Source organism: Oncorhynchus keta, chromosome 6 (genome assembly GCF_023373465.1).
Source record: "Oncorhynchus keta strain PuntledgeMale-10-30-2019 chromosome 6, Oket_V2, whole genome shotgun sequence".
Taxonomy (NCBI): domain Eukaryota; kingdom Metazoa; phylum Chordata; class Actinopteri; order Salmoniformes; family Salmonidae; genus Oncorhynchus; species Oncorhynchus keta.
In genome coordinates this window covers 18036858-18052175 of record NC_068426.1, presented here as the reverse complement: position 1 = coordinate 18052175, position 15318 = coordinate 18036858, and the positions used below count along the sequence as shown (strand labels likewise).

Here is a 15318-nt window from a genome sequence, read left to right as displayed (position 1 = left end):
ATGTATGTATGTATGTATGTATATATATATATATATATATATATATATTAGGACATGATTTTGAAAGAAATATACATAGATTGAAAGATAGATATAGGACATGATTTTGAAAGATATATACATAGATAGATATAGGACATGATTTTGAAAGATATAGGACATGATTTTGAAATATAGATATAGATATAGGACATGATTTTGATATATATATAGATATAGGACATGATTTTGAAAGATATAGGACATGATTTTGAAAGATATAGGACATGATTTTGAAAGATATAGGACATGATTTTGAAAGATACAGGACATGATTTTGAAAGATATATAGATATTGGACATGATTTTGAAAGATGTATATATAGATATAGGACATGATTTTGAAAGATATATAGATAGATAGATATAGGACATGATTTTGAAAGATATAGGACATGATTTTGAAAGATATATACATGATTTTGAAAGATATATGATTTTGATATGACATGAGTTTGATAGATAGGACATGAGTTTGATAGATGGGACATGAGTTTGATAGATGGGACATGAGTTTGATAGATGGGACATGAGTTTGATAGATGGGACATGAGTTTGATAGATGGGACATGGTTTTGATAGATGGGACATGGTTTTGATAGATGATTTTGTGTGTATATATATATATATAGATATAGGACATGATTTTGAAAGATATAGGACATGATTTTGAAAGATATATAGATATAGGACATGATTTTGAAAGATATATAGATATAGGACATGATTTTGAAAGATATAGGACATGATTTTGAAAGATATATAGATATAGGACATGATTTGGAAAGATATATATATATATCTTTCCAAATCATGTCCAATCAATTGAATTTACCACAGGTGGACTTCAATGAAGTTGTAGAAACATCTCAAGGATCAATGGAAACAGGATGCACCTGAGCTCAATTTTGAGTCTCATAGCAAAGGGTCTGAATACTTATGTAAATAAGTTATTTCATATATTTTCTAAATAAATTAGCAAACATTTCTAAACCTGTTTTCGCTTTGTCTTTATGGGGTAGTGTGTGTAGATTGATAAACACTTAATTTAATAAATTTTAGAACAAGGCTGTAATGAAATGTGGAAAAAGAAGGGGTTTAAATAATTTCTTAATGGTGTGTGTGTGTATATATATATAACTATACTATACTATACTATGGGTGGAGTGTATTGTGCTTTCCCTTCTACATATTCAGGCTTATGGCAGACCTCAATTCTCTCAGCATTTGCACTACTCCAATTCTCCTTCCCACTCCTCTCCCTCAATTAAATTCTCTTTCTGCAGTGTGTGTCTACAGCTCAGTCATTATAGGCTGTCTGTCACTGACCCTATAATGGGTTTCAAATCACTGAGTTGTGGCTAGATTGCAGCTGCACATTTGTCTAGTCTGCGAGAAATTAGGAATGGGAAACGCGAGCGGGGAGAGGGAGAAGGGTACTAAACTGGCACACAAGGATGAGGAAAGCTCGTCAACAGATTGATGTGTTGGGGCTGGTTTAAAGATGACCTGGATCTTATCCATATAGCGCTGGGGTAAAGCGGAGAGACTTTCAGTGGAAGGATTTTTAGGTTATTATGCGGAGAGGGGCATTTTCCCCCACACCAGCGCCACATGCGCCGCATGGCATCAGCAATTAAAGTGGAATAGGAAATCAGACTGTATATAGGAACCCCCCCACCCTTCTGTCTCCCCTTCCCTCCCTCTGTTTCCAGCTCATATCACATCTTTGGTTTTGTGCAATGCAGTCTCCTCCGCCTCTCCTCTGTCCTCGTTTCCTTCTGTATTTTTCTTGTTATTGTCCTCTTCCTTTTCTTTCTTACCACCCCAACACTGTTTGGAACTGCAGCAGAATGTCCATCTTGTGGTCTCTGGATATAGGAGTTAGATTAGATAACAGAACAAAGCAGGGACTCACTGTTTACAGCATGTCTGACATGTTTTAAGGGATTACTACTGCCCCCATTTGTTGTCATGTGTTAGAGACGTTGGTTAAGCTAACACAGTTGTGCATCTTAGATATTTCACCATGCCTAAGTCTAGAAGAAACTTGAGGCAGAAGCTGCTTACCCCCCAAGTGATCTCACCAGATGAGCCCCATGCCCGTTGACTTGAAATGCGGCCACTTACTCCTAAATGAAAGAAACCTCATCTAGTAGATGAAATGTATGGCCGGGTACTCGTCTAAAGAGCCGTGTTGAGAATGAACACTGCTACATAAATGTCATGTTCAAGGCTGCGACTAAATTTATAGAATTGCGCAATTATCTTACAATGAACACTAGTTTGACCCTGTTTGTAGAGAAATTCTTTGTCTAAGTGCTTTTTCTACATCAAATGTATTGCCTGGGGAAGAGTATTCCTGTTTTAGATGGGTTTGTATTTGGTTATTCATGATCTTATTATATTTGCGTACAATTTGGTGATGGGGAAACTTTGCCAACAAAGAAATAATGGTATAAATTTAAATGCAAGTATGAAAATATTGTTGTGTTCAAGTTAGTCAGTTATTCTCGGCCTGTACAGTTCTTCCTGCATTTGGTTCTGTCGGTTTGGAAGAAATTCTGTCTTTATGACACACAGTATCCAGTCTACTCCAAGGCCTGAAATGATCTTATCTTGTCATGTATTGTATCAACATTTGGCCTGTGTGTTTGAGAGTTCATAAAGTGTGTCACTAGCAGCCAAAATAATTCAATTTCATAGCTAGGTTTCCATTGAACTGGTGACAAATTTTTCAAACAAATGTTCTAAAATTCATAAAGAAAATATGCATTTTTTCCCACTGTTGGTGTTTACACCAAATAGACAAAATCAGTGTGAGAAGACTTAGTGCACACAACACAATGTACTTCGCTTATGTTTTCATGTACTGAATAAAAATTAAGTTCAATGCGTTTCCATCTCATTTGAATTTTTTTGTCAAGCATCGATCAAGTCACCAGTCAGACCCTCAATGTTTATTGGAAAGGAGCATGAAGAACACATGTGCACTTTCACCACCCTGTGCAGTTAATCATACTTATCTTTAGCCTAATAAATTGCATGGTTTCCCGAGTCGTGGTCTGAGGACCACACACCATTTCGTGTGACCCTTAAGTTTACTTTGATATGATGGGCATTACCTCCGCTATTTCGCTCAGAATTAATTTTACAGACACAGATCCCACCATGTTGAACAAATAAATGATTTGTCTGCTTTTATTAAATTGTATCGAAACGACCTGGTTCCATCACAGCTGTCTGTTTTTTGTTTTTGTTTGATACGGAATGACTTAACGCGCCTAAAAACTGGATGGAAATGTGGTTTGATACAACAACAACTTCCAGCCAAGACACTGTTACTTTTTAATGTTGAACATCACTAATTTAAGAAACTGTGTCCCTTCCTCTTCATTTAGTAACAACATATTCCCTCAGCCTGGAGGCACAGACATGCACATATGCTTTTTAGCCAGTCAAAGAGGAGTAGAAAAGTGGTGTCGTAGACTTGGATTTGTTTTCTCTATGACCAGTAAAAAAACATTCCTGCATATCGTTAGGAGCCCTAAGAAGTTCAAATGACCAGAATTCATTCTCTACACACCTTTTTTCTTGATTAGAATGAAATGGACAATCCATTTCTGTTAATGTAACAAGTCACCACCACATCTGTGCATCATGTAGGGGAATAGACATGCTGGGCTGGTTACTTTAGGCACAACAGAGTGCATTTTCTTGTGTTTTCCTTGTCAATTTTGACAGTAAAATGATCTTTTTACTCTCCCCCTTCTGTCTCCTGTCAGTGTGGACCTGGTTCATGCTCAGCTGCGCGTGTGTGAGGGGCGTAGCCTGCCAGAGCTGGGCCTGAAGCAGGATAAGATCCGGATCAATGGCTTCGCCATCCAATGCCGTGTGACCACAGAGGACCCTGCCCGCGGCTTCCAGCCTGACACTGGACGGCTAGAGGTAAGCAACAGCCTCCACCTCCCCGCAGGCTACTGCCACTCAGTTATAATGGGCTGCATTCTCTCACTCGGTGTAGGGTCAAAAGGTTTCCTAACCATGAGCCCTGACAATTATTGGCCAGACTTTTTCCTGTTTGGACTCATGTCACGTGTGCAGGAGGGAAAAACTCCTGGCCCTAGTTATGCATGTCCATTTTTTAGGGTAGTAAGGTATTTGATGGCAGCAGATGTAAATCCATGACCAGTGAGTTTTCAGACATTTTCTGTTAAGTCAATGACATCAAATGCCACACGGCAATGTAGAATGATGGGTAGTCCTACACTGTATGTCTGACTGTATTCAACAACTAGTCTAACCACGTCCCCTAATTCCTGAGACTAGTCTGACATATCAATGTGGGCAATTATTACATCATTCCTCAGTAATTTGAGACTGCTAGATGATTTTTTTCCTTCCATGAGAATACATTTCAAGGAGAACGGCAAGGTCCAATTCAGCGTATTTCATCTCGATATTAAATCATTTCAGAGGGAAAATTCACTACCTTGCTATGATAGTTATCAATTAAATTGTTCAAAAAGAAACAAAAATAACTTCATAGCAAAGAGACATTTCTGAAGCAAGAATTTAGCTAGGACTGTCTGGGGGAGGGGAAAACAGAAAATGAGCTGTTATTGGCAGAGGTTTGAATCTTTCTTCTTTTATTGGTCTATTAAATCATTTACAGCATGGTGATGTCCCCAATGAAGGCCAACCACAACAGGCTGAAATTGTAGGCTTTCTTTCCAAACAGCCCTAACACTAAAAGGGCATTATCGTTTTCACAGTATAATTCCAAACTCAAGTGTGGAAATATATAAAAATCACATGAATTATGGTTTTGACTGCATCAAGGTGCTGGGAAAGTGGTAATATTACTTTCTAATTCCACAGTTCTGACATGTAAGGGTGTATCAAAGCAATTGTATTTTTTTGGTTTTACGTTCATGACTTCAAAGACTTTCTCAAAGCACCCTGTAGGATTTGGAGAACTGCCTGTCTGAATGGAGGGAGGAGAGAGTTTGAAATGCAGTTTTGGCCTTTGCTATCCTTGCCTCTAATTGAAAGGCAATATTATGTAGCCATAATTATTGTCCATTAGAGGATTTAGGAGACTATTGGCTAGATTAAAGGGGTTGGAAATTGTAGTTTGAATGCAGCAGGTGATGGGTAGAGCATAAATATGGACGGATAGATGCGTTATGGATGGGTATCACGGGAAATCAATAGGTGTAGAGTGGACACTGATGGGAGAGATGCAGTGTGAATGTCTCAATGCTGGCCAGGGACAGGCTGGTAGATGAGGTGAACACTACAGACAGGTTCTCCACTCTCTTACTCTACTCCTCTCTACTCTCTCACTCTACTCTGGTAGATGAGGTAAACACTACAGACAGGTTCTCCACTCTCTTACTCTACTTCTCTCTACTCTCTCTCTACTCTGCGTTTGTCTGAATAAGGGCTGGCTTTGATCCCTCGCCAGTCTCTGCAACTCAATGTCACCCTTTTTTTTCCCTCTCTCACTCTGCTTTCTGCTTACATTGTGAGAGGAATAAGAATGTTTGTGCAAAAAGAATGAAACAAAACAACTTGTCACATTCCCATTTACAAGTTGCTTACATCTAGTAAAGCCTGGGAAGAGGTAGGGGTGTTGCAAAATAGCCCCATAACAGCAAAGATCCACCATATTTTACAGTAGGTAATGCGGTACTTTTCAACTTATGCATCCTTATTTTGATGCGAAACCCACCACTGGTGAGCGAAATAACTATCTGAGCAATTGTATTAGTATAAAAAAATACTTCTTTTTTTTTCTCAGCTTTATCAAGGATGCCAATCCATTTTTTTTACCTGACTCTAGGTAGCAGCAGTAGCCAGAGTCAGGATGAACTAGCTAGCTAGTTAGGTAGCTAACCCAAAAATATCAAATGGTAATAATCAGTCTGCATTTATTGCTGTTATAGTAAATTGTCCTAATTGTTCCATCGTGTGGTTATAAATCGTGAATCCATCAATACTATTTCACTTGGTGCAGCCGGGCTTGGACAGTGTGCCCCTAGGTAGAAGTTAATTTGAATAGCCAGGTGCATGTGTGTCTCATTGGCTCAGCTGGCAAATCAGCAGTTTTTCTGCAGTATGCCTAAACCACTGTTTCCCAACGGGACAGTTAAAAGTTTATTTTATTTAACTAGGCAAGAACCAATTCTTAGTTACAATAACGGCCTGGCAAAAGACCTGAGGGGACTGGGATAAAAAAACATCTAAATACAAAACACACATCACGACAAGAGAACACTACATAAAGACCTAAGACAACACAACATGGTAGCGACAACAACATGCTAGCAACACAACACACAAACATTATTGGGCACAGACAACAGCACAAAGGGCAAGAGACAATACAATGCAAATTAGCCACAACTGTCATTAAGTGTCAATGATTGAGTCTTTCAATGAAGAGCTTGCGATAAAACTGTCCAGTTTGAGGGGTTTTTTGCAGCTCTTTCCAGTTGCTAGCTGCAGCGAACTGAATAGATGAGCGACCCAGGGATGTGTGTGCTTTGGGGACCTTTAACAGAATGTGACTGGCACAACGGGTGTTGTATGTGGAGGATGAGGGCTGCAGTAGATATCTCAGATAGGGGGGAGTGAGGCCTTGTTGGCAAATCTGATTGTCGAATGGTAAACAACATCTCGTCGCTCGAGCACCCTTACCTGCTGATCTATAAATTTATCCATAATCTAGCATGGGTAGGATGGTCATCTGAATCGGGTTTAGTTTGGTAGCTGCAGTGAAAGAGGAGCAATTTACGATAGAGGAACCAAGTCTAGATTTAACTGTAGCCTGCAGCTTTGATATGTGATGAGTAGGACAGTGTACTGTCTAGCCATACTCCCAAGAACTTGTATGTGGTGACTACCTCAAGCTCAAAACCCTCAGGTAGTAATCACACCTGTGTGGAGAGGGGCATTCTTCTTACTAAACCACTTAACATGTTCTGAACACCTCCTAAACAAAGGTAAAGGGTAGAGAAAGATTTTTGGACACTAAGAAAGCTTTGTTGTAGCGCATTTAACACAGTCTCATCTCAGCTGACCCCTCCCCAGATTATCTGCATATAAATGGATGAGGGCTTCCTACTGCCTGAGCTATGTTGATGTAAATTGAGAAGAGCGTGGGGGCTTAGGATTGAGCCTTGGGGCACTCCCTTGGTGACAAGCTGTAGCTGAGACAGCAGATTTTCTGACTTTATACACTGCACTCTTTGAGAGAGGTAGTTAGCAAACCAGGCTAAAGACCCCTAAGACACCAATACTCCTTAGCTGGCCCAAAATAATGGAATGGTCTACCATATCAAAAGCTTTGGCCAAGTCAATAAAAATAGCAGCACAATATTGCTTAGAATCATGGGCAATGGTGACATCATTGAGGACCTTTATGGTTGCAATGACACATCCATAACCTGAGCGGAAACCAGATTGCATACCTGAGAGAATACTATAGACCTCAAAGCCAGTCAGTTGATTATGCCAAGTTTTTCCAACACTTTTGATAAACAGGGCAAAATAGAAATAGGACTATAACAGTTAGGATTAGCTTGATCTCCCCCCTTTTTAAATAAAGGACGAACCGTGGCTGCCTTCCAAGCAATGGGTACCTCCCCAGAAAGGAGAGACTGGCTTGGCGATGATAGGGACAGCAACCTTAAGGTATGAAAGGTTCTAAACCATCTGATCCAGATGTTTTTGGGGGGTCAAGTGTCAGGAGCTCCTCTAGCACCTCGGACTCAGTGACTGCCTGCAGGGAGAAACTTTGTAGCGGGTCAGGGGCAAAAAAAGAGGTGCATCGGGGCTAGACTCATTAGAAGGGGTGGGATATGAGGAAATGTTGGACGGGCAAGGAGGCATGGCTGAGTCGAATCGGAATCCTGACTTCATGAAGTGGTGATTTAAAGTGCTCAGCCGTGTGCTTGTCAGTATCAACCACTATAAGGGACATGGGCAGCTGTGAGGAGGAGAGTTTATTCTCCAAGCAGGGGCACAGAAAAGCTGCTTTTTAACATTAATTATAATTTTAGAAATATTTTTTCATATTTTCATTTTTAGTAATATTTCATAAATCTGGAACACTGGATGGATACTTGAATATTTGTCAATGGTTCTGTAGGAAATGGCTGCCATTGGATCAGTTTACTTTGTCAGGTTGTCAGTACTCCAAGTCCAGGACTTGGACTCAAGTCACAATTTTTGTGATTCGTGTCTCGACCAGTGGTGACTTGGACTCTGACTTGACCAGTAAGAATGTCTCTCTCCATTGCATAATTCATGGCAATATCTACTGTATTAGCTAGGCCTACTAATTTGGAATGCTGTAAGTCTCCCTACATTATGAAATGTAGCTTCAAAGATTGTTGGATGGCAGCTTTTAGTCTGCCAAGGGTCTCGCGACTTGACTTGGCTAAGACTGGCCCCGTGTTCACACAGGCATTTGTTAACCACGGTTAAGATTATTATTTTTTTTTTTTAGAGCTGGGCTAAGGATTCACACTTGTATTCCAAAGCCCTGGGCTAACGGACAAATGCACATGCGACTAACATTCCATCTCTGTCCACGACCAATGTTATAAGCAATAAGGAACACATTATTTCCTCTTGATTCTAGCCTAGCATTTGATTTTCAACATTGAAGGTCTGTATAAATCTTGCTGTCTGCTCCTACGACCTTGGAAACAATGTTTCACTTTTGAAATGTGATCTCTCCCCATATGCTGTGCAGGGACGAGAAACTTTTCTGATCCAGGCAAAATCGTGCAACAATATTATTATGGATAGTTTAGACACACCTAATCAATCATTCAAGGGTTTTTCTTTCTTTCTACATTGTAGAATAGTATTGAAGACATCAAAACTATGAAATAACACATCGAATTATGTAACAAAAAGTGTTAATCAATTTTATATTATTCAAAGTAGTCTTGCGTCGTTTTATTTTTCTTGATCTCCAGTATTTTCCACAACTAGTCAAATATATTTTTCATGTCTGACTTCTCCTTTTACCTCCTGATCAACCAGTGCGTGAACATTCCCCCATTTTGAGTTTTTCATGTCCTCTGAATCCATTTTGCTGTCACATTTGGAGTTTATAACCAATTTATTGAAGTGATTATATGCTATGTCAGGCCCTATTGGTCACTTGCATGCGACTCATTCGTGTGTCATGTTAAAAGAGCTAGGGAATGTTTTTCCGAAACAAATTAGGGATTTCGGTAACTTTTTGGTCAGTAATGGCTAGTTATGTTGCAGCTTCAGCAACACGGACAGAGCGATACACACTGATGTTCTGTGGTGGTCGCTACAGCAGGGAGGAGAGGGAGACAACTGGTGCTAGTCACGCAGCAAGTAGTACTCCCTCTAGTCACTTGTGTCTTAATCAAACAGAGCGCTTAAAGCGTCAGACAAGCAGTTGATTTGATTAAAACACATAGGCTGTGTCTATATGGAAAAATACTAAAATTTTGACCAATCGATTTGTCAAAAGAACACATGACTCTTGGTCGAGTAAGATAATTTTTTTGTCTGGGACAGCCTGATCACATGTATAGCAGAACACACAGCCTCAGTTTATGATTAACATTTCTGTAGAAAGGGTTGTTGAAAAAACATTATAGGTTGGAACTCTTGCTGTTAAAATACAATACATTGTTATTCTTAACTGGAATTGTCAGGAGAATTCTATACTCCTGTTCATTTACCAATTCAATTAGGTTACCCGTCGTCTCTTATATCATGATTTTGTAAGATACTGATAGAAAATAAAACACAGAGGCCCAGTCTACCAAAGTTAAATGTTTATTCACGGAACGTTCTGACGTGTACAGGACCTTCAATTTATAGTGACACACATACTTCCACACCAACCATCAAATCCGCACGCCAATAGAGCCTAGGGGAGTCCGTGAGAATAGTGTCTTCCTACCCTCCCCTAAGATGGGGAGAGACCTGGGACTGGGAAGTTCTCAGTGTCCCAGCCAAGGTCGCCCCGGATCTGGCTCAGACAGTCTGTTCTCAAAACACTAGACACATTGTTCCCAAAACGTTGATTCTGACTAAAACCACATAGTATTATAATATAATCATCGAATGAGTCTAACCCTTACACACGTATTATAATACTCTAATGATTCAAATAAATTTCATACAATCACATGGTTTCAGGACTAACATTCGAATCATTTATTAAAACACATTTCCTTATCAGGAATGAACTGATTCATCACATAGATGTAGACCAGAAAACAGCGCGCACACACACTGTCCTAATGAGAGGTCTGTGGCCGGTTGAAGTTTTCAACAAGCATGTCTATTCTGGGCTCATTTTGACAGTGCAACCCCAAGGTCAGGCTCAGTACGGTGTCTGTTCTGTACTTTGCTTTTTAAGTATGCCACAGTTGAGAACCATGACTCGCATAGGTATGTGGTGCAAAACTGGATCAGAACATCTACTGCTTTCTCAGTCAGGCAGGAGACCGCTTCCTGCTGTAGATGAGCAACCCAGAAGTGAGTGTGTTTGCCTCGAAGCATTTTGTTTCAATCAGTTTATTCCAGTTCAGAATAAAAAATGACTTGTTTAACAGCAACAGTTTCAACCTAGACTAGTTTATACAGTAAGTTGTATAGCAGGCCTGCTCACTGTTACTCAGCTAGCCAGCTTTGGCTAATGTTAGCTATCTAGCTCTTAGCTGTGCACAAGGGAAATGCTTCAAACTCTGACTTGGAAAAATATATTTGAATGGTAATCCAACTCGGAATTCCAACTCTGGAACTCTGGTCTCTTTCTGGAGCTCAGACTTTACGACCTGAAGATTACTGACCTCATGATTTTACATTATTTTTTAGAGTTCACAGTTGATTTGAACGCTGCATAACGGCGCATCTGCTGCTGAACGAGCACCAGCGTGTGGGTCGCAAAGTGAGCTTCAAGAGAACTGCAGAAAAAAGAAATGGTAAAGCACATGGGCATCTTCCTCACACAGCCAAACCGAGCAGGCTCAGCCAGACCGAGCAGGCTCAGCCAGACCGAGCAGGCTCAGCCAGACCGAGCAGGCTCAGCCAGACCGAGCAGGCTCAGCCAGACCGAGCAGGCACACCGCTGATGAACAGAGGGCAGTTGCACTTGGCCAAATCAATTCCAGTAATTAATTAAGAAATTCAACATTTTACTGAAACGTCATGACCCACCATTAACAGGTCAAGTTAAAATGTCAAAACAAATTCTCAACCAATTATATTAATTCGGGAACAGGTCGAAAAACAAACATTTATGGCTAGTTAGCTTGCACTTGCTAGCTAATTTGTCCTATTTAGCTAGCTTGCTGTTGATACCTAATTTGTCCTGGGATATAAACATTGAGTTGTTATTTTACCTGAAATGCACAAGGTCCTCTACTCCGACAATTAATCCACACATAAAACGGTCAAACAAATCATTTCTAGACATCTCTCTTCCTTCCAGGCCTTTTCTTCTCTTGACTTTATATAGCGATTGGCAACTTTCATGACTTAGGTGCATTACCGCCACCGACCTCGTTCGTCTTTCAGTCGTGGGTATAACCAATGAGGAGATGGCACGTGGGTACCTGCCTATATATACCAATGAGTAGATGGGAGATCTACTTGCAGCGTGATCTGTGTCAGAAATATATAGATATTTTTTTGTCCTTGGCAACGCAGACGCTCGTGAGCAGTGTGGGTGGAATAATTAAATATAGATTTCTAAATGTATTTTGCAGCACACGCTATGCGAGCGTTGTAGTCAGCCTGTGAGTAGGACTGCAATAATGATATGGTGTGTGCCCGCATCCGTTTTGGGAGTCGAGCAAGAGTTGATTCCTTCCGACTCCAATCACAGGAGTCGGACTTGTTTGGAAGAAGTTAGCCAGCCTGCATAGCAACCGCTGTTGCTATGAGGGCTCCCGAGTGGCGTAGCGATCTAAGTCACTGCATCTCAAGTCTTTGCACAGATTAAAGTGTTTTTTTTTTACCTTGGAGAAAATGATATAAATGTACTTCAAATTGCTTGCAGAACGCATCACATGCATATATTTACAGTCTTTCGGATGGGACGATAAACGGGTGTCCTGACTCTGAGGTCATTAAAGATCCCATGGCACTTATCGTAGGGGTGTTAACCCCGGTGTCCTGGCTAAATTCCCAATCTGGCCCTCAAACCATCACGGTCATCTAATAATCCCCAGTTTACAATTGGGTCATTCATCCCCCTCTCCCCTGTAACTATTCCCCTGGTCGTTGCTGCAAATGAGAATGGGTTCTCAGTCAACTTACCTGGTAAAATAATGGATAAATAAAATGCAAATGATTTCTAAGTGCAGCTTTTGGAAGTGTTTCTGGGGCTAGCCCCAAAGTCTGTGCTAATCCTACTCCGGAGCATGGCTAGCTAGTCCCGGGCTAAGGTTGGCACCAGCCCACTTTGCAATGTGCAAGTGTGGACACTCGGAAGGCACTTAGCCCTGGGATAAGGTGTGAATGATGACTCTGACTCCAACACTTGGGACTTGACTCGAGGTTTAGGGACTTGACTACAACACTGTTTAGGATTACTTCACAAAAATTAAACAAATCTCCATTGTATGGGCAGAATGGTTGAATTTAGGCAAGTTGCTACAATTTATGCAATAAATGGGAATTGGAACAGTATCTCCTGTCAACATTCCAAATGGAACTTTGCCTGCTGTGTTATTTGTGGCATAAGAATGTAGGCGATCACCTGAGAATTATACCTGAAGTGACATTATGCTGGAAAGAACATTTTAGATTGATTCATGATCTCATATATTCCCCACCATTGTGGTGGTAGACAATGTGAGCTATGCAGGAATAGAAACGGCAACCAATAACACAATCTGCAGTGTTCATTAGTTTCACACGTAGCAAAACATTTTGCAACTGAAGCCATTTACTCCAAACGGAAAACATGTTGCCCTGTTTGTCACACTTGCTCGTCTCTCCACCCATTGGTGCCCACTGTCAGGTAAACTCTTGTTGCTCATACTTGAAAGCACAACTTGGGTTATGTCATTGATTTAGGTTATAGGGAAATTCATCTCTCGTGGACAGACTACGTGAACATAATCTGACCATATTGAGAGATTTTAGCTAAGAATGAACCTAGATTATTAACGAACTGACCCGATAAGAACTACTTCACAAATATTTAATGAGCAAGAATCCATTGTAAGGGTAGGAGGGTTTAAATTAGTCAAATTGCTACAATTTATGTAATTAAAGGGAATTTGAACAGTATCCCCTTTTTTAAGCATGTCTATGTTCCTAACGGAACTTCCCCTGCTGTGATCTTCTGTGGCATAAGAATGCAGTTCATTACCTGAAAATTATACCTGCAGTGACATTATGCTGAAAAAAACATAAGTCTTTGGTATTACTCGGCTGGGGATCAAACTCCTAAGGTTATTATTTTTTTAAATTCTGTTTTGTCACACAGGATAGGTGCAGTGAAATGTTTTACAGGGTCAGCCATAGTAGTGCAGTGCTCCTTTAGCAAATTAGGGGTTAAGTGCCTTGCTCAAGGACACATTGGAAGATTTTTTTCATCTGGTCGGCTCTGGTATTCGAACCAGCGACCTTTCGGTTACTGTCCCAACGCTCTAACCGCTCTACCTGCCGCTCTAATCTTAGGGTGGAAACTAACCACAAGACCACAGAGTTGGTAATGTGTAAGTCAGCTTGCTTTCTACATTATGAAATGTAGCTTCAAAGACTGTTGGATCACAGCTTTTAGCCTACCAAGGGACTATTGACTCGACTTGAGACTGAAGTATACTGAACAAAAATATAAACGCAACGTGAAGTGTTGGTCCCATGTTTTATGAGGTGAAATAAAACATCCCAGACGTTTTCCATAAACACAAAGCTAGGTTCTCTCATTTTGTGCACACATTTGTTTAAGTACCTTTTTTAGTTTGCATTTCCTCTTTGCCAAGATAATCCATCCACCTGACAGAGGTTTATCAGCTGAAGCATTAAGGTAATTGTAATTACCACAATTTGATAGGTCATTGGGGTTAAATGAGCGTTCAGTGTATTGGCAGCAAAGAGGGTGCATTGATTGATGTTCCTGCTTTGGAAGCCAGTGAACACCTAAGTGGCAGGAACCACACTGATATACTTTAATGTATTCTCTGGCATGTCTCCCACATACAATGAAACATTCTTGTTAAATGTATTGTATTTGTGCTGACAGCATCTAGATGCACCAACAAGTATGTAAACATGTAAAGTGTTTCATGAGCTGAAATGAAAGGTCCCTGAAATGTGCCATATGCACAAAAAGCTTATTTATCTCATTTTGTGCACAAATGTGTTTACATACTTGTTGGTGAGAATTCTCCTTTGCCAAGATAATCCATCCATGTGACTGGTATGGCATAATCAAAAAGCTGATTTTAAATGGCATGATCATTACACAGGTGCACCTTGTGCTGGGGAAAAGGACACTCTATAATGTGCAGTTTTGTCACACAATACAATGCCACAGATGTCTCAAGTTGAGGGAGTGTGCAATTGGCATGCTGACTGCAGGAATGTCCACAAGAGAAATGCATTTCTCTACCATGAGCTGTTTCAAATGTCGTTTTGGAGAATTTGGCAGTACATCCAACCGGCCTCACAACCTTTATTTTAATTGACTGGTTTTCCTTTATGAACTTTAACTCAGTAAAATCTTTGAAATTGTTGCATGTTGTGTTTATTTTTGTTCATTGGTTATGACTTGAATTCCAACACTAGGGTCTCAGGTCTCGAGTTTGACAGACTTAGTGGCAAGAAAAAGCATGTGAACCCTTTGGAATTACCTGGCTTTCTGCATAAATTGGTCATCAAATTTGATCTGATCTTCATCGAAGTCACGACAGTAGGCAGTGTGCTTAAACTAATAAAACACACATTGTATTTTCCTTGTCTATATTGAATACATTTAAACATTTCATGTATGTTGGGAAAAAGTATGTGGACCCCAAGGCTAATGACTTCTCCAAAAGTTAATTGGAGTCAGTCTGTTAACCTGGAGTCCAATCGATGAGATGAGATGTTGGTTAGAGCTGCCTTGCCCTATAAAAACACGCACAAAATGTGAGTTTGCTATTCACTTGAAGCATTGCCTGATGTGAACCATACCTCAAACAAAAGAGCTCTCAGAAGACCTAAGAATTGTTGATTTGCATAAAAGCTGGAAAGGGTTACAAATTCTCTAAA

At 40.2% G+C, this 15318-nt stretch overlaps 1 protein-coding gene across 1 annotated transcript in view; it reads left to right on the top strand.

Annotated features, from left to right (window-relative positions):
* The window catches only part of LOC118385128 (pyruvate carboxylase, mitochondrial-like), a 97660-nt gene that overhangs the window by 20028 nt on the left and 62314 nt on the right, over window positions 1-15318 (top strand). The window contains exon 9 of the mRNA XM_035772011.2: window positions 3825-3987. Within this exon, the coding sequence (XP_035627904.1) occupies window positions 3825-3987 (163 nt within the window). The remainder of the gene's footprint in view (window positions 1-3824; window positions 3988-15318) is intronic.